Source organism: Rhinatrema bivittatum, chromosome 5 (genome assembly GCF_901001135.1).
Source record: "Rhinatrema bivittatum chromosome 5, aRhiBiv1.1, whole genome shotgun sequence".
Taxonomy (NCBI): domain Eukaryota; kingdom Metazoa; phylum Chordata; class Amphibia; order Gymnophiona; family Rhinatrematidae; genus Rhinatrema; species Rhinatrema bivittatum.
Genome location: NC_042619.1, coordinates 229,503,367 through 229,523,986, shown reverse-complemented (window position 1 = coordinate 229,523,986; position 20,620 = coordinate 229,503,367). Strand labels below are relative to the sequence as shown.

Below are 20,620 nucleotides of genomic sequence, written 5' to 3'. Positions count from 1 at the left end.
CTGTAGGAAACAGGATGCTAGGCTTGATGGACCCTTGATCTGACCCAGCATGGCAATTTCTTATGTTCTTATTGCCTCATTGGAGTATTGTTTGGGGAAGCAGATATGAGGTTCAACTGGTATCCTTGTCGCATAATTTTTAGGACTCAGTCTTTTATCATAGCTGCGTGAAATCCTGATTTCCTCTTACTGGAAAACAAAGTTGCTTATTTGTAATGGGGTTCTCTGTAGACAGCAGAATAACTCAGTCATAACCAGTGGGCAACTTCATTTGACAACACTGACACGGACTCAGTTCTCAGAACTGTGAGCATGCACAGGAGATCCCGCAGGTGGTCACTGTCTCATGAGCACTTCAGTCTCTTCTAGAGCTTAAACTTAAGCAGAGTAGTCCTTTGTCCAGGAGATGGGCAGATAATGAAGGTATGGCTGATTTATCCTGCTATCTACAGAGAACCCCTGTGAAAGGCAAGCGACTTTGCTTTCTTAATCTTTTCAATGAAATCACCCATAACCAATGGAAAGTCCCCAAATGAGGGTTATTTTGCAGAACTGTCAGACAACCCGGACACCACCCAGTGAAAAGTGGACTACTGGGTTTATAAGCTGCACAGAACTGCTTGCTCAAAGATATTAACTTTTCAGGATATACTATCTAGACAGAAGTGTGACATGAATGTGTAAACTGACAACCAAACAGCAGCTTTACATGGATCTTTGACAGAAACGGCACACAGACAAGTCACTAAGGTTGCCATGGCTTGCATCTGATGGGCTTTGCCAGTTAAATTTGCAAGTCAGTCAGCATGCATCTATGTGTAATACAGTCCTGCTAGCCAACTGGAAAGAGTTTTTAGTTAATGCCTTCCCAACCTGTTGGCAAAGGACACAAACAGTTGAGAAACTTCATGGTGAGGTTGACTTCTTCCACAAGTAAAAAGCTAGTGTTCGCAGAGTCAAAGGAATGAAGAGCACATTGCCCTTTGGAAAGAACTTAGGCAGCACAAACATTTGGCTGATATGAAATGCAGATTACACTTTCAGAAGAAATTTTAGAATGAATAAAACACAGTTGTGAAAAAAAAATGAAGGTATAGCGAAGAGACCAAAAACTAATTTGTCACTTTTCATTTCAAAGAAACAGCTCTAATAAACACTGCCTTCCAGGTGAGAAGCTTCAGGTCCACCAATTCGAGAAGTTCAAAGAAGTTTCAGGCGCTCAAGTCCAGGATTAAACTGAAGTCCTACCATACTGATGGCTTACTGACTAGAGGGCTTGGTATGCTACAGTCCCATTCATGAACTTTGACACTTAAGAGCTCCCATTGGTGATGAGCTGCAATGGCAGTAAAATGTACCTCGACTGAAAAAGTGCAAAAGCTTGACAAGAGGAAAAGGAGAAGACAGGTAAAAAACAGGTTCAGATGACTGATCCACACCATGCAGAGAACTTATTCTACTTGAAACTGTAAATCTTCCTGGTGGAAAGCTTTCTAGGTGAGATTAAAATGACTTCCGTGGGAAGGAGCAAGGAGGATACTGCTGTGTGCTCAACATCCACGCTCTATGGCTTTCAATAGGCTCTCAGCAATAAGCGGTTAGTAATACACGCTCTATGGCTTTCAATAGGCTCTCAGCAACAAGCGGTTAGCAATACACGCTCAATGGTATTCAATAGGCTGTCAGCAATATGCGGTGAGCAATACACGCTCAATGGCATTCAATATGCTCTCAGCAATAGGCGGTGAGCAATACACGCTCAATGACATTCAATATGCTCTCAGCAATAAGGCAATATACGCACAAGGAGGAATAGAGCCGCGCCTATTACAAGCGCTCAATACCTGAACAAGGCCCACAAAATGGCGCCCTCCACGGCGTGCCACGCCGCCGATCCTCTGTTCCTCGGAGACCAGAAAAAAAGAGATGTACGCCTTACCTGATCCTCGGCGCTTCCCGGCTGGAACCCGGGCGGTCTCCGGCTGCGGGGGGAGAGGGCAAGTACCTTCACCGCCGCGTTTGAGGATATGCACCCGCTGCCTCGTCCACACTGGGACCGAGGCACCTCGAAAGCCTCACCCGAACCTCGCCCGGGGGCTGTGTCCCTGCCGCGATTCGGCCCCCGGACCGAGGACTTACACCTCCGGGGGGATCACGGAAATCACCCCGGGAAACTCTACTGGGGGAGGGTCCTTAGGATATCACCGCAGGAGTGCAGGGCTCGATGCTGTAGAAGTTTTAGTAAGTAGAAAAAGAAAAGAAAAAGTAGATTTGGAAAACACGCTCAGCAAGCGTGTAGGCTCTCCAAACTGCTTTGGAGACGGAAATTACTAAGTTGCTACGCTTCCTGTGGGGATATATATACCCCGTGCTGACGTCAGATCCGTCTCCAACTGCTAGCACGCGGATACTATCCCCATTCGTTCTGAGACCATCTGGCTACACGCCAGGAAATTTAAGATTTGTACAACCTTCTCAGGTAGTTAGGACATTTGTAAGACAGGATAGGCCTTCTGCTGAAAGGATGCAGGTCAGAGGGAAACTAATATTGATATTAAGAGGACTTGCTCTAAGTCCTTGAGGGGATGCCTGAACAATTCAAACCACCACCCCCCAACCCCCCTGAATCCAACTGTGCTGTCCTCCATATTAAGACAGGAGAAATTCCATACTTCCTCTCTGGGCTTCAGGAAGCAGAGAGCTAAAATTCCTCATCATCTCAGACAGCTGGGCTGCTGAAAGCAGAGGTGTCCTCTCCTTTTATGCAAACACTGCATTTTCCTTTTATACGCAGTCAGTCCATTTGGCTTGAATGAGGTTCAATGGCCTTTATTTGTGTGATATTGGGGATAGTATGGTATGGTAACTGTAGAGTTTTGATTGGTGTAGAGATAATCAGCTGATTAGTAAGGGTTTGGTTTCTGGGATCCTGTGACTTTTTGAAAATAAGGCAGTAAGATCATGGGCCGAGGTAATTTGCTTTTCCTAGAATTAGTTAGTATAGTGTTCTGTATATATTCTTTGTATTTCTGTATGTATTCTTTTGTATTAATATAGTGTTCTATATATATTCTTTATATTTTTGTTATTTACTTTGCAATTGGACTTTTGATGGAGGATATCATGGGCTTTTCCAGCCCTGAGGAAGCTTGTATTGGGTGGGCATATAACTACTGTGTTGGCATTTTGTATTGATTTGTCCCATATCCTTTGGAAGTGGTGGTGCAAGTTTCTCGAGCACTTATTTATTTATTTTATTATTTAAGAGTATTTATATACCGCTTTTTAAAATAAAATTTTATCAAAACGGTTTACAACAAGTTAAAATAAAGTGAAATAAAATATAAATAAAATAAAAATAAAAGTACATAAATTTAGCTAAATAGCTAGATAATTGCTAGCTTAAAACAAAAGTATTAATTAAAAATAATAATAATAATAGTAATAGTAATGTGCCATGGGTAAACAGAATAGGGAGGGTAAAAGGTAAAGAGCTAAACAGCGCTTATTTTGAAACTTTTACATTGGATTGCTGTCTCTAAAAAAAAAAATAAATAAATAAATAAAAATGATTGTATAAGTTTTGAAGGGATTCTACTTGCCATAGATGGTCACATACAAACCTGTTGGATATACATCATTTCACTGAAATTTGAAGTCCATTTTATAACAGCAGCAGTGGAAAATTGGAATAACATGTTTGATCATTTGACACTGAAGATTTTGCAATTCTGAAGTGATCCCAATATATATGGTAAATAGTAACACAACAAACTTCATATGGACAATAGTACCTGAATTTATTTGCATTTATAAACCACACATACCTAAGACCTGGATGGTGAACAACAAAAACACATAAAAGTATCATACAAACATGATTTAACAAAAAACTGCTACAGTCTAATAATGTCACTGTACAAGAACCAAGCGCTTTCAGATTTCATCATTCCATCTCAGCCATATCTTAATGAGAACATTAAGGCAAAAAGATAAGTTTTCAACATTACCTTAAATGTTTTTTTGGGGTTTGTTTGGGTTTTTTGTTTTTTTTTTTTTACAATTAGTCATTCGTAGTTCATAAAGCAAAGAGTTCCACAAAAGGGAACAGCCACCGAGAAAGCTCGCATCCTCATCTCAACAAGTGAGCCTGACGAACTGTCGGAACTTCCAACAAGCCTCTGTAAGATGAGAATACCTCATGGGTTGGATTGTACATCCTAAGAAGGGAATTGATCCAAGGGCATGAGTCACATGCTAGCAATTTGATTCACAGCCACCCTGTACATCAGTCTGAACTGAACTGGTAGACATCAGAATTCTCTTAATATTGGTGATGATATGCTCTCATCCATTTTCCTGATATCAACCTTACTGTCACGTTCTGAAATAGTTGTAAGGCTCTCTAAATTGTGGCCAGCAGTCCCAAATATAGTGCAAAATAATAATCTAACAGTGATAAAACAATTGCCTACACTATAGCATGAAAATCAACCATACTCAATAAGGGTGTTAAACCCATAAAACTTGCAGATCGAATAACAGTCCTAATTTGATTGTTAAATGTCAGAGCAGAATCAAGTCACACCTAAGCTCTTAATATGTGATGCACCTGCATACATATTTTTCGTTCTAAAAGTAGAAAACTTCTATATCAGGCTTGTATACTGAAGTGTTAGAATTTTGTTTTTTGTGAAGTTTAAGGCTATCTTATTGCGCTTCAAACATTGCTTCACAGCAGAAATACAGCAGGAAACAGATGTTTCAGCCCAAAATGAGCTCATTTGCATATAAAATTATAGTTCATCTCTGTATATCCAGTGACCCAATCAAAAACCAGCAGTCTACTGATGACATATAAACATTGAATAAAGCCACTGAAAGAGCTGATCCTTGTGGGACAACAGTCAAAAGAGAATACCAAGTGGATTTACTAGACCCTAATATGGCCAGCTGTTGCCAGCCAGACAGGATCTAAACCAGTTCAGCACCAACCCTGCAAATCTGGCTTAAGTCGATAGAAGATGACTATTTTTGGACCTATCCATTAGCTAATGATCATGTTCTGTGAAACAACTGTTTTGCTTCTGTGTGGTACCACTTTCCGATAAAAGCTCATCTTTCAAAAAAAAAAAAAAAAAAGTTAAATTAATTTTTGAAGGGTGTAAAAATGTTTGTATTTATTTTGAATTTTTTTTTTTTTAAGTGGTATGTATTTTTTGAGATGTGATTTAGGTATTTGGCCATGCTGCCCTGAATGTGCTGATTTTGTCTCATCTTGGAAGCTAAGCAGGGCTGGGCCTGGATGGGAGACCACTTGGGTATACCAGGAGCTGTAGGTGTAGAATTAGATTTGGTTGTGATAATATTGTGAAAGTGTTGTATTGTTTGTGCCCTCTTTCTGTCCAACTACTACGTTTTGTCCTGTTTCTAACTACTATGCTTTGAGAATTTATATGGATGAGATATTTATATTAATTTTTTGAGCATATTTATTTTGTATTGATATTGATTATAATTTGTCAGTGTATTTCTGCTTTATATATTTAGTTTGGCAACTCTTTTGCTTTAGCAGTTTCTGTTTATTTTATTTGACAATCTTTTTGGACACACCACAAGATTTAATTCTCCTTAAGTGTGAAATTCTTTACTTTGTGTGATTCAAACTGCTTGCCCTCAAAAATATCAATTATAGTAATTTCTACTTTTTATGTGGAAAAGACTTGAGCCTTTGTGAAAGAAATTTAAAATAAAATGTGGCATTTCATCCATACTTTCATAAAGCAATTTATTTAAGAAGACAAGTTAGCAGTTGTGAATCCATCTTATATTATACAGTTACCACCCATTAGGTCATTACTGCTGAAGAACAACAAAATGCTTGAATACACAGAGCCTTTTGGTCTCAACAGTAGATAGATCAAATATATATACTACTCAACACACTATTGAGATGTATAATTCAGATCTCAATAGTTTAGTCTATCTCCTGTGATTCAGGAAACGGACCAAAGCTAGTCTCCTTGACCAGACTTTTCCTGAGTCTGCCTCCAAGGATTATACATGTGGCAAATGAATGTTTTAGGGGTTTCGATTAAGGGTACAGCTTTATAGCCAATTATCAGATCTTTAAAATTCTAGATGTTATTTGTTAGCTGTTCTATTTAGGGTACTGGTTTATTGCTGATGCTAATGTATTAGTATATATATTTATTATAATTGGTTTTATGCTTGTCTCCTGTCTCAATGTATTTTAACGAAGACAGGAAAACAAACATGACTTGTTGGAGAAGTGCTCAGACTGGGCAGGAGGAAAAAACTACAGGAAATGATGGCAGCAGCAGAACAGGAAGTACAGTGATGCAGTTTGTCTCAGTTATACTCTGAGCAGTAATATCCACAAAGCAAAATTCCTGTCCACACAGGCTTTTAATCATGAATCTTCAAACATGAGGACCAAAATGGGTTATTTTTCTGCCATCTTCTTCAGTTCCAGGCTACAAGTTTGCATGGGTATTTATCTGTTTTTGTTTATAAAAAATGTGTATATACAATATTGTAAACCACATTGAACATGCCATGTATGAATGTAGAATATAAATCTTTTAAAATAAATAAAATCCTCAGAATAGCTTATGATAAAAATACTATAATGTTGAAATATCTTACACATGAACCCATCTAAATTGTAAAAGTATGTTTTACCAACCTTCCAGTAGTCAGATTGTAAACTGTAGTACCTCTGGTATGCAGACAATGCTGAAAAAGAGAGAAAAATCATTTTTTAAATAATTTTATAAAATTCAGAATACAACAGTCAAAAAAGCAAACAGAATGTTGGGAATTATTAGGAAGGGAATGGTGAATAAAACAGAAAATGTCATAATGCCTCTGTATCGCTCCATGGTGAGACCTCACCTTGAATACTGTGTACAATTCTGGTCGCCGCATCTCAAAAAAGATATAATTGCGATGGAGAAGGTACAGAGAAGGGCGACCAAAATGATAAGGGGGAATGGAACAGCTCCCCTATGAGGAAAGACTAAAGAGGTTAGGACTTTTCAGCTTGGAGAAGAGACGACTGACGGGGATATGATAGAGGTGTTTAAAATCATGAGAGGTCTAGAACGGGTAGAGGTCTAGAATGGGTAGTTTCTAGAAACTTTTGACTGGCCCTGTGAGGCCACTGAGCATGCCCAGCATGCCATGATATTCTCTGCCACAGGGGTCTCTCTTCAGTCTCGTACGTAGCAATAAGCTTTAGCAAAAAATAAAATAATAAAACGTATCGGACCCAACTCCGCGGGGTGGCGGTTGGGTTTCGTGAGGACTACATCCTGCTGTCCTGGGATAACACCTATTACAAGGTAAGCAATTTTGCTTTATCCCAGGACAAGCAGGATGCTAGTCCTCACATATGGGTGATTAGCAAGCTAGAGGCTGAGTCATATTGTAGTGAAGCAACAGTATAGTATTGTTGTTGAAAATGAGTCAGCAGAAGATCACAGCAGGTTGGATGTAGAAGGAGTTGGGTTTAAACTGGAAATAAGTTCTTTAAGACAGATTGTCCATAGGCTGAATCTTGTCATCCTTGTTTGTCCAAACAGTAATGAGCTGCAAAGGTGTGAACTCAATGTTGCTGCTTTACAAATGTCAAGAATTGGCACTGAACGTTAGTGTGCTACTGAGGTTCACATTGCTCTTACTTAATGTGCCTTTACTCGCCCTTGGAGAGGAAGGCCTGCTTTTTCATAGCAAAATTGTATGCAATCTGCTAACCAGTTGGATAGAGTATGTTTACCCACTGCTTTACCCAGTTTGTTTGGATCATAAGATACAAAAAGCTGAGTGGATTTCCTGTGGACTGCAGTGCAGTCTAAGTAAAATGCTAGCGCACGCTTACAGTCCAAGGTATATAAGGCCCATTCTCCTTGATGAGAATGAGGCCTTGGAAAAAACGTGGGTAAAACTATGGATTGGTTCAAGTGGAATTCCTTAACTACCTTGGGAAGGAATTTTGGATGTGTACGGAGAACCACTCTGTCATGTAGGAATTTCGTGTAGGGTGAGTACGTGACAAGTGCTTGTAACTCACTAACCCTTCTAGCTGATGTAATGGCTATGAGGAAGATAGTATTCCATGTGAGAAATTTAAGATCACAGGAATTCATGGGTTCAAAAGGCGAACGCATGAGTCTTGCTAAGACCAGATTCAGGTCCCATTCTGTGACTGGTGGCCGAATTGGTGGTTTAAGTTGAGTTAAACCTCTCATAAATCTACTGACAAAAGGTTGTGTGGATAATGGTGCATCTGCCATCTTGTTATGGTAAGCTGAGATTGCACTTAAATGGACTCTTACAGATGAAGTCTGAAGACCAGAGTCTGAAAGATGGTATAAGTAGTCTAGTACAGAGGTAGTGGGGCAGGTGAAAGGATCAATATCCTGCTGTTTGCACCACAAAGTAAACCTTTTCCATTTCGAAGAATAGTTCTTTCGTGTGGAAGGCTTATGTGAAGCTATAAGCACTTGAGATACATTGGTTGAAAGATTACATGGTTGTAAGATCAAGCTTTCAACATCCATGCTGTCAGGGATAGGGACTGAAGGTTGGGACAGCACAACCGACCCTGATCCTGAGTTAGGAGAGTGGGAGCTACACCCAGGCAAATGGGATCACTGATTGAGAGGTCTAGAAGTGTGGGAAACCATACTTGTAGAGGCCAATGCAGGGCTATGAGAATCATGGTCCCCTTGTCCTGTTGTAGCTTCACTAGAGTTTTGGTTATGAGCGGTATTGGAGGATACGCGCATAGAAGGCCTGAGTTCCAAGGGCGAGCAAAGGCGTCCTTGGCTGGCTGGTTGTTCCGTTTGTGTAGAGAATAGAATTTGTCCACTTTGTGATTCAGATGAGACGCAAAGAGATCCCCAAGGTTGAAATATCCTGGTCACTATTGAGGGATCCAGGGACCATTCGTGTGGTTGGAACTGACGACCGAGTCGATCCGCCACTATATTGTGAATGCCTGCCAGATAGGTGGCCCGGTGGAACACTGAATGGCTCAGGGACCAGCTCCAAATCTGTGCAGCTTCCTGACAAAGGAGATACGAGCCCGTACCTCCCTGTTTGTTGAGGTACCACATAGCAACTGTGTTGTCCATTTGGATGAGAACAGTCTTGTGTGAAAGGCAGTCCTTGAACGCATGCAACACATAACGTATAGCTCAGAGCTCCAGGAAATTGATTTGAAATGTTGCTTCGAGTTTTGTTCAAGTGCCTTGCGTTTGGAGAGTGTCAATGTGAGCTCCCCAACCTAAGGTGGATGCATCTGTAGTTAACGTCATTTGTTGGACTGGTTGCTGGAAGGGTAGGCCCTTGCGCAAGTTGTCTTTGTTCGCCCACCATAGCAGAGATGAACGTAGCTGGTGGGTGACTTGAATTGGAGAATGCAGTGGTTGAATGGCTTGGATCCATTGTGATCGCAAAGTCCATTGGGTGACTCTCATGGCTAGCCTTGCCATAGGAGTGACGTGAACTGTGGAGGCCATGTGGCCTAGTAAAGTTAGAAACTGATGAGCTGTTGCTTGTTTAAGAGGAGCGAGTTTGCCAGTAGGGAAAGTGCCTCTGCCCGATCCTCGGGTAGAAAAGCCCTTGAGAGGATAGTGTTCAATTCTGCTCCTATGAATTGAAGCAGGTGAGATGGAGTAAGATGGGATTTTTGATAGTTTATGAGAAATCCCATCGAATGAAGCACAGTAATTGTTTGATTGAGAGAAGCCAGAGCGCCTTGTTGAGAGTGACTTCTGATGAGCCAGTCGTATAGATATGGAAACAACACATGGGCACTTTGTTTGTGCAAGTGTGCTGCTATTACTGCCAAACATTTGGTGAATACTCTGGGAGCAGAGGCAAGGCCGAACAGCAATACTCTATATTGGAAATGTTAGTGACCCACCATGAAGCGCAGATACTTGTGATGAGGAGGGAATATTGGAATGTGAGCGTGTCTTGAAGATCCAGAGAACAAAGCCAATCTCCTGTTTGAAGAAGTGGAAGCATGGTGCCTAGAGAAACCATCCTGAACTTTTCTTTCTTTAGAAATTTGTTGAGATTTTTGAGGTCTAGGATGGGACAAAGGCATCCGGTTTTCTTTGGAATAAGAAAATAACGAGAATAGAATCCTCTGCCCCTCTGAGGCTGGGGCACCGGCTCTACAGCTCTGGCTTTCAGAAGGGTGGATAATTTTACTTGTAGTTGAAGCATGTGATTTTCGCTGACATGAAAATGACTCTGAGGAAAATCTGTGGGAATTGAGAGGAAATTGAGTTGGTATCCTCGAGATATTATGGACAGAACCCATTGGTCTGTTATTGGCGTCCAATTGTTGTAAAATTTGGATATCCGGCCTCCCACTGGAAGTTCTGGCTGAAGATTGGAGAAATAGCTGAGTTCTCTGGAAGTGGTTTCAAAAACCAGCATCAGGTCCTGTCTGCAGAGCAGGTTGAGGCCTAGCAGCCCTTGGCTGTGTTGGTTGCGGTCTTTGTTGAGGTCTAGAAGGCCTGGCTCGGGACGTAGGGGGTAAATACCTCCTTTGTCTGTAAAAAGGTCTTCTAGCTTCTTTTCGTTGAGGCCCACGCGCAGAGTGCGTAGAGGGATCTTGTGGATGCAAAGAAAGCTGCCTCAGTGTTTCAGTGTGCTCCTTTAGTTGAGTCACTGCATCCTGGACCTTGGATCCAAAAAGATTATCTCCCAGGCAAGGGTGATCCACTAACTTATCTTGGACCTCAGGTCTAAGGTCTGAGGCCTTAAGCCATGCCCATCTTCTGGCGCTGATCCCTGATGCAGCTACCCTGGAAGCTGTTTCGAATCAGTCATAGGCTGTCCGGACCTCATGTTTTCCGGCCTCCAGACCCTTGTGGATGAGGGCCTGGGCTGCCTCTTGATACTGAGTTGGAAGAGATGGAACAAAATCTTGCATTTGTTTCCACAAATCTCTTTGATATTGGGTCATGTAGAGTTGGTATGAAGAGATTTGAGAGTTCAACATGGCCCCTTGATAGACTTTACGACCCAGGGAATCTAAAAACCGGTGATCTTTGCCTGGGGGATTCGATGAATGTGTTCTAAGTCTTTTTGATCTTTTCTGTGCCGACTCCACCACTACTGAGTGGTGAGGGAGCTGCGACCTTTCATACCCAGGAGCAGGTTGTACTAAATATGTACTGTCCATTCTCTTATTGACAGCTGGAACAGAGCAGGGATGTTCCCATAGGTGATGCTGCAATTCTAGGAGAACATCATGCACTGGTATGGTTACCACTTGTTTTGGAGGGTCAACAAATTGAAGCACCTCCAACGTTTGATGCCTAGTATCCTGCTCTGTAACTAATTTGAAAGGAATGGTGTCAGCCATTTCCTGGACAAAAGTGGTGAAAGCAAAATCTTCTGGAGGAGATTTCTTTCGAGGATCTGGTGGGGATGGTTCAGACATAAAATCCTCAGATGAGGTTTCCGAATGTGTCACTCCAAGTGTCATATTCTTGGATGTGTTGAGGAGTTGCTGAGGTCTTAGGTGGAGGAGGAATGCCAGAAGGTCCTGGCAATGGATCTTCAGGATATGACTCCTCAAGATGCTCTTCCCTTGGATTAGAGGGGAGAGAAAGCAAAATTGCTTACCTTGTAATAGGTGTTATCCCAGGACAGCAGGATGTAGTCCTCACATATGGGTGACGTCAGTAACGGAGCCCTAGTGCGGGAAAACTTCTGTCAAAGTTTCTAGAAACTTTTGACTGGCAGCCTGAGGCTACTGGGCATGCCCAGCATGCCATGATATTCTCTGCCACAGGGGTCTCACTTCAGTCTTGTATGTAGCAATAAGCAGGAGCAAAAATAAGAGTAGAAAAATAGGAAGGCCCAACTCCACGGGGTGGCGGGTGGGTTCCGTGAGGACTACATCCTGCTGTCCTGGGATAACACCTATTACAAGGTAAGCAATTTTGCTTTATCCCAGGACAAGCAGGATGCTAGTCCTCACATATGGGTGATTAGCAAGCTAGAGGCTGAGTCATTGTCCATGCAGGTAGCAGTGATGCTTTGTTGAGGAAATGATGCAGCCGAAGATCACAGCAGGTTGGTTGTAGAAGGAGTTGGGATTAAACTGGAAACAAGTTCTTTAAGACAGATTGCCCATAGGCTGAATCTTGTCGTCCTTCTTTGTCCAAACAGTAATGAGCTGCAAAGGTGTGAAGAGAAGTCCATGTTGCTGCTTTACAGATGTCAAGGATTGGCACTGAACGATAGTGTGCTACTGAGGTTGACATTGCTCTTACTGAATGTGCCTTTACTCGCCCTTGGAGGGGAAGGCCTGCTGATTCATAGCAAAACTGTATACAATCTGCTAGCCAATTGGATAGAGTATGTTTACCCACTGCTTTACCTGGTTTGTTTGGATCATAAGATACAAAGAGCTGATTGGATTTTCTGTGAACTGCAGTTCGGTTTAAATAAAAAGATAGAGTACGTTTACAGTCCAAAGTATGCAAGGCCGCTTCTCCTTGGTGAGAGTGAGGTCTTGGAAAAAATGTGGGTAAAACTATGGATTGGTTCAAGTGGAATTCCGTGACCACCTTGGGAAGGAATTTTGGATGTGTACGGAGGACTACTTTGTCAAGGAAAAACCTTGTGTAGGGCGCGTACGTGACCAGAGCTTGTAATTCACTAACTCTTCTAGCCGATGTAATGGCTATGAGGAAAATAATCTTCCATGTGAGAAATTTTATGTCACAGGAGGCTATGGGTTCGAAAGGAGAACGCATAAGTCTTGTTAACACCAGATTCAAGTCCCATTCCACGACTGGAGGTCGAATTGGTGGTTTGAGTTGAGTTAAACCTCTCATAAATCGGCTGACGAGAGGTTGTGTGGAAATTGGTGCATCTCCTACCTTATTATGGTAAGCTGAGATTGCACTTAAGTGAACTCTTACGGATGATGTTTGAAGACCAGAGTCTGAAAGATGGTACAAGTAGTCTAGTAGTGAAGTAATGGTGCAAGTGAAAGGATCAATGTTGTTTTGCTTGCACCAGTAGGTGAATCTTTTCCATTTGGAAGCGTAATTCTTTCTTGTGGAAGGTTTACGTGAAGCTATAAGCACTTGAGATATATGGGATGAAAGATTGAGTGGCTGTAAGATCAAGCTTTCAACATCCATGCTGTCAGGGATAGGGACTGAAGGTTGGGATGTCGCAACCGACCCTGATCCTGAGTGATGAGAGTGGGAGCTATGCCCAGTCGAATTGGATCCCTGACTGAGAGATCCAACAGTGTGGGGAACCATACTTGTCGAGGCCAATACGGGGCTATGAGTATCATGGAACCTTTGTCCTGTTGTAGTTTCACAAGAGTTTTGGTTATGAGCGGTATTGGAGGATACGCGTATAGTAGGCCTGAGTTCCAAGGTAGAGCAAAGGCGTCCTTGGCTGGTTGGTTCTTTTGTATGTGGAGAGAACAGAACTTGTCCACTTTGTGATTGAGATGTGACGCAAAAAGGTCTATCGTTGGTTGTCCCCAACGTTGGAATATCCTGGACGCTACTGCAGGATCCAGGGACCATTCGTGTGGTTGGAATTGACGACTGAGCCGATCCGCCACTACGTTGTGTATGCCTGCCAGATAAGTGGCTCGTAGGAACATTGAGTGATTCAGGGCCCAGCCCCAAATTTGTGCAGCTTCCTGACACAGGAGATACGAGCCCGTACCTCCCTGTTTGTTGATGTACCACATGGCTACTGTATTGTCTGTTTGAATCAGAATAGTCTTGTGTGAAAGACAGTCCTTGAACGCATGCAGTGCATAACGTATAGCTCGAAGTTCCAAAAAATTGATTTGATATGTTGCTTCGAGTTTTGTCCACGTTCCTTGAGTTTGGAGATTGTCTATGTGAGCTCCCCAACCCAAGGTGGATGCATCTGTAGTTAAAGTAACTTACGGAACTGGTTGTTGGAAGGGTAAGCCCTTGCGCAAGTTGTCCGTGTTGATCCACCAATGGAGCGAAGAGCGCAGTCGGTGGGTTACCTGAATTGGAGAATGTAGTGGTTGAATGGCTTGGATCCATTGTGACCGTAATGTCCATTGGGTTACTCTCATGGCTAGTCTTGCCATGGGAGTGACATGAACTGTTGAGGCCATGTGTCCTAATAGGATTAGAATACGATGAGCTGTTGTGTGCGTGCTTGAGAGCATCGAGCGTGCTAGGACGGCTAATGTTTCTGCTCGATCTTTGGGTAGAAACGCTTTTGAAAGGATGTGTTCAACTCTGCCCCTATGAATTGGAGCAAGTGAGACGGTATGAGGTGGGACTTTTGATAATTTATGAGAAATCCCATGGCGTGAAGTAGAGCAATGGTTTGATTGAGAGAATTGATTGCTCCCTGTTGAGACTGACTTCTGATGAGCCAATCGTCTAGATATGGGAAGACATGCACACCTTGTTTGTGCAAGTGTGCTGCTACCACTGCCAGACATTTTGTGAATACTCTGGGAGCAGAGGCAAGTCCAAATGGCAGAACTCTGTATTGAAAATGTTGATGACCCACCATGAAGCGCAGGTATTTGCGATGAGGAGGGAATATTGGAATGTGAGCATAAGCGTCTTGAAGATCCAGAGAACAAAGCCAATCTTCCTTTTGAAGGAGTGGAAGCATGGTACCTAGGGATACCATTCTGAACTTTTCCTTCTTTAGAAATTTGTTTAGAATTCGGAGGTCTAGGATGGGCCGTAAGCCTCCTGATTTCTTTGGAATGAGGAAATATCGGGAGTAGAATCCTCTGCCCTGCTGAGATTGGGGCACTGGTTCTATGGCCCTGGATTTCAGAAGGGTGGATAATTCTATTTGAAGTTGAGGAATGTGATTTCTGCTGGGAGGAATCAGAGGTGCTTGAAGCTCTGTAGGTATTGTTAGAAAGTCGAGCTTGTAGCCGTGGAGTATGATGGAAAGAACCCATAGATCTGTTGTTATGGTGTTCCATGTGCTGTAGAATTGGGATAATCTGCCTCCCACCGGTAAGTGGGGGTGAGGATTTAGAGATTGGCTGGGTTCTCTGGAGATGTTTTCAAAAACCAGCTGTGGTACCTGTTTGAGCAGGAGGTGCAGGTCTGGTTGCTCTTTGTTGGCGAGGTTGTGGCCTGTTCTGGGATCTTGGTTGGCGAGGCCTTGTAGCCGGTGGATAGTATCTTTTAGGCCAGTAGTAGGGCCTGCGTATATCCCTTCGCTGGGTACGACGTACAGCGTGGGTAGCAGTATCATGAGGTATGGAAGATAACTGCCTTAAGGTCTCCGTATGCTCTTTAAGTTGCGAGACTGCTTCCTGAACCTTAGTGCCAAACAAGTTATCCCCCGTACAGGGAAGGTCTACTAATTTTTCTTGGACCTCCGCCCTGAGGTCTGATGCTTTTAACCAGGCCCATCTACGAGCACTTATGCCAGAAGCTGCTACTCTTGAGGCAGTCTCAAAAGAGTCGTAGGCAGCCCTTACTTCATGTTTGCCAGCTTCAAAGGCTTTTTGGATGAGATGCTGGCTCTCTGAATTCTTGGGGCAAAGATGGTATGAATTCCTCCATCTGCTTCCAGAGGTTCCTTTGGTACTGCGTAATGTACAATTGGTAGGCTGCAATCTTAGAATTGAGGATTGCACCTTGAAAAACTTTTCTTCCCAATGTGTCCAGGAACCTGTTATCTTTCCCTGGAGGATTAGAGGAGTGCACTCTGGATCTTTTTGCTTTTTTCTGTGCTGATTCTACGACCACAGAAGAATGCGGTAGCTGGGATTTCTGGAATCCCGGTGCAGGTTGGACTAAATAGGTGGAGTCCATTCTTTTATTGATGGGAAGAACTGAACAGGGATGTTCCCACATTCTCTGTTGAAGTAAAATATCATGGACAGGTATTGCCATGACTTGCTTGGGGGGGGATCTACAAATTGTAGTACCTCAAGAGTTTGGTGACGGAGATCCTGGTCAGATTGTAATTTGAATGGGATAGAGTCGGCCATCTCCTGGAGAAAAGAGGAGAAAGTAAGGTCTTCTGGTGGAGATTGCTTTCTTGGTTGAGGAGGAGACGGTTCAGACATAAAGGTTTCTGATGTGTCAGAACGTGAGTCACTCCAGGAGTCATATTCTGGAGTATGAGGACTTGGTTTTTTAGGTGGATGTGGAGGAGGTACACCAGAAGGTCCTAGAATGGGTTCTTGTGAAGAATCCTCCTCTTCCACCGGGTTTGAAGATAGAGAATCGAGAAGATCTTGATATTTCTTTTGAAGTATCGAATATAATCTTGCTTCAGATGATGGTTCCTCTATAGAGGAAAAAGGCATCGTGGATTTAGCCTTTGTCATCGTTGGAATCGATGTCTTGTCTCTCGCTGACTGTGCTGTAACTATGGAGGGTGTATACGGCGATGCTTGACGAAAGTGAGCAGGAAGCATCGATGGCGTACTGGTTGAAAATGAGGGCATCGAGGTGAATGTCGTCATTCGCACTGGTGGAAGGAACGAGTCCGGAATCCGGATGGAGCCTTGCAGTGGTATGTTTGATGTAGACACGGCAGTGAGTGGAATTGATCCAGTTTGTGATGTTGAATAAACCTCCATTGTTGAGGGAATCGTTGGCATCGGGACGGTGCCCGGCATCGGGAGAGTTCCCGGCATCGGGTCAGCGCCCGGCATCGGGAGAAGTCCCGGAATCGCTGGCAGCATCGATGGAAGAGACTTCGGCACTGATTGTACCGGCATCGGTGAAGTCGATATTAAGGGAGATGTCACCGGCATCGGCTGAGGTGCCGGTAGTTGATCCTTAATCGCTTGTAAAACTGCCTCTTTTATGTAGGCTACGATATCCTGCGGCATCGACAAAGGCGGTGCCATCGATGGAAGTGTCGATGCTTCCGCTGGAAGTGACGCCGGAGTAGGCCCTTCAGGCACCGAGGGTATAGTAGTTTTAGGCCATTTTGGGAACGGTTCTCCTCGGTCAGGTGCCGATGGTGAGGTCGGGGCGTGTTTGTGGCGATGCTTGTGCTTAGGCCGGACGTCTACTGCCGAGCGTATCGACGATGTCGACGGGGTAGGGGAGGATTTATCTCCGGAACCGTCATTTCGGCGTGTTTTTAACAGTACCTTTTTCGATACTCCAGATGGCGAAGATTTCGAAGAAGTTGCCGGAGAAGGAGACAGTTGTAAGCTGAATAGCTGCTGGATCTTCTCCTTGGCGTCATTTCTTGACATTTCTCACACGATGAAATGTCATGCTTGTCTCCGAGACAGCGAACACACTCTTCGTGCGGATCAGTAATCGACATTGTGCGGTTGCACTTTGGGCATTTTTTGAACCCTGAGGACATCTTTTCTTCGACGGCCGTCGATGACAGGAATTGAAAAAAAAAAAAATTTTTTTTTTTTTTTTTTTTTTTTTGAAAAATCGAAGTAATTCACCAGCCGGTGATGAGAAAAAGTTTTATTTGAGACCCCTAATGGAGAAGTATAGTATTACTGAGGTAACTCAGAGGGCTCCGATATCCGTGCTGCTGTCCAGCTGCGCGGAAAAACGAAGACTGAAGTGAGACCCCTGTGGCAGAGAATATCATGGCATGCTGGGCATGCCCAGTAGCCTCAGGCTGCCAGTCAAAAGTTTCTAGAAACTTTGACAGAAGTTTTCCCGCACTAGGGCTCCGTTACTGATGTCACCCATATGTGAGGACTAGCATCCTGCTTGTCCTGGGATAATCAAGTAGATCTTGATATCTTTTCATTAGTATTTGATGTAGTGCTGACCCTGGGTCCCCAGAAAGGAGTGGCACCGATGTTGAAGGCTTCGGGATCGAAGATGGGAGTAGTGACTTCGATGATCTCTTCGAATCCACAGTAGTTGTTTTGCCTTTATTGCCGGGCATCAGCGCAATCGTGAAGATCGGTGCCGGAACAGATAGGGCCATGGACATCGCCGTGGTTACTGGTAAACTCGCAGTCACCGACACTGGCATCGATGGTGGCATCGAAATTGTTACCGGCGTCGGTATTGACCCTGGCATCGGTGACATCACCGGCATCAGCAGAATCGCTGGCATCGACATGGTCGCCGGAATTTGTTCTTTCAGGGCCTGCATCACCGCCTGCTTGATGAACATGGACAATTCCTGTGATACATCAGGGATGGACGTGGCGGTAGAGGAGTGGATACCTCATGCGATGGTTGTATGGGTTCCATCGATGTCGTAGGCCCCGACGGTGGCGGTGTTTCCTTGTGTTTCTGCCGCTTTGCGTCCGGTTCTCCCGGGGAGGGAGTTAACGCATGTGTCGGGGCTTGTCGGTGCCGATGCTTATGTTTAGGCCTTTGATTACCAACCTTATCGACACCGTCGACGGTGTTGGTGATGCCTGATCACCCGATCCCTCCAGACTACGTTTCTTTAGCAACACTTTTTTGGTGACTCCTGCTGGGGACGATTTCGTCGACGTCGAAAAAGAGGGAAGGAGTTGGAGGTGAAAAGGGTGCTCCATTTTCTCCTGCCTAAGCTTCCTGCCCTTTGGAGTCATTTCTGCACACTGTTGGCAGGATGAGACATGTTTTTCGCCTAAGCAGAGAACACACTCAAGATGTGGGTCTGTGATAGACATAGTCCGATTGCAAATCGGACATTTTTTAAAGCCATGTTTTCACAGACAGCCGTCGATGAAAACAAGGGGAAATTTTCTGAGAGAAAAAAATTCTTACTTACAGTAAAAACGATACCGATTCCTCACCGTCGGTGGAAAAAAAGAGAGAGAAGGATCCCTTATGGGAAAGATAATTTGAAAATAATGACTTTTTCAGTCAGTGATATGTGGGTAAAAACTCACAGGGCTCCTATCTCCGCGATGCTTACAGCAGCGCAGAAAAACGAAGACTGAAGAGAGACCCCTGTGGCAGAGAATATCATGGCATGCTGGGCATGCTTAGTGGTCTCACAGGGCCAGGCAAATGTTTCTAGAAACTTTGACAGAAAGTTTTCCCGCACTAGGGCTCTGTCAGTGACATCACCCATATGTGAGGACTAGCATCCTGCTTGTCCTGGGATAAAGTTCTTTTTCACTCAACGCACACAAACTCTGGAATTTGTTGCCAGAGCACGTGGTTACTGCAGTTAGTAAAGCTGTGTTTAAAAAAGGATTGGATAAGTTCTTGGAGGAGAAGTCAATTACCTGCTATTAAGTTGACTTAGAAAATAGCCACTGCTATTACTAGCGATGGTAACATGAAAGAGACCTAGTTTTTGGGTACTTGCCAGGTTCTTATGGCCTGGATTGGCCACTGTTGGAAACAGGATGCTGGGCTTGATGGACCCTTGGTCTGACCCAGTATGGTATGTTCTTATGTTTTTAACAAAATTCACATTTTGCCTAGCTAGAGCTAAATTGGGGTAAAACCAAAGTAGTTCCTTTAAATGTTTAACAGTACTTTCTAATTTGAAAATATTACCCGGTGATCTGAGGATTTCTTTGTCCAGAAGTATAAAAAATACATTTTCTAAAATAATTTAGTTTATAAATTTTATTGCTGATTTTTTTTTTACCTAGCAGTTTCCTCGACAGGCGACGTATTATCCTCTCACACAGAGGATGAGTCTCCAAGGGCTAGAGCCCAAGAGGAAAGGGTTAGGTTCACCATCATAGCTGGTGATTTGATTAGGAATGTAGATAGCTGGGTGGCTGGTATAGATGTGAGGATCTCCTGATAATTTGCCTGCCAGGTGCAAAGGTGGCAGACCTCATGCATCCCTAATAGGATTTTAGACAGTGCTGGGGAGCAGCTTGCTACCATGATACATGTAGGAGAGAGGTTCTGGAAGCCAAATTTAGGAATTTATGTAAAAAATTGAAATCCAGAATATCCAGGGTAGCATTCTCTGAAATGCTCCCCGTTCCACACACAGGACCCCAGAGGCAATCAGAGTTCTGGAGTCTCAGTGCATGGATTAGACCAGTGGTTCTCAACCTTTTTCCCATCGTGACACACCTGACAGACCACGCTCACATGTATGACACACTGCTCATTACAATTTACGATGGAAATAAAAAATAAAGGTCCAGTATTATTTTTATTGTTAAGAATGACACAAGCAAAATATATGTATTCTGTCTGAACAGAAATTGCATAAACAGTAAACATCCCACACCAAAACAGCACCAATTTCCAGCACTTAACAGCAACCACCTTACCTAAGAAAAGCCAACACTGAAAATATTATACCAGACCTTAAGACACCAATACATCTCATAGGAAAATGGACCAAGTCAGGCTGTTACAGAGCCCTACACAGAAACTACACGCCAGCAGAAATCCTCACCTGAATCACATATGCTGACCCTAACCTAACAAAGAATAAAGAGACCAAAACGCATAACTAGAAGCATGCAGACAAAAACTGAATTGGAAACCGCAGCAAGCCAGAGTCTCTGTATGCAGTGCAACAAAGGAAAAAAAGAAACATCACCCATCCTTATAAAAAAAATCAAGAAACATAAAATCAGTAGCAGTAAAACCATACTAACAAATTTCAAAACAGTGGATGAAAGGAATATCCAATAATTAAA

At 43.3% G+C, this 20,620-nt stretch overlaps 1 protein-coding gene across 1 annotated transcript in view; it reads right to left on the bottom strand.

Moving 5' to 3' along the window:
* Nucleotides 1-20,620, bottom strand: part of LOC115092515 (lysine-specific demethylase 6A-like) — a 716,945-nt gene that overhangs the window by 588,941 nt on the left and 107,384 nt on the right. Inside the window, 1 exon segment of the mRNA XM_029603412.1 lies at nt 6,710-6,759. Within this exon segment, the coding sequence (XP_029459272.1) occupies nt 6,710-6,759 (50 nt within the window).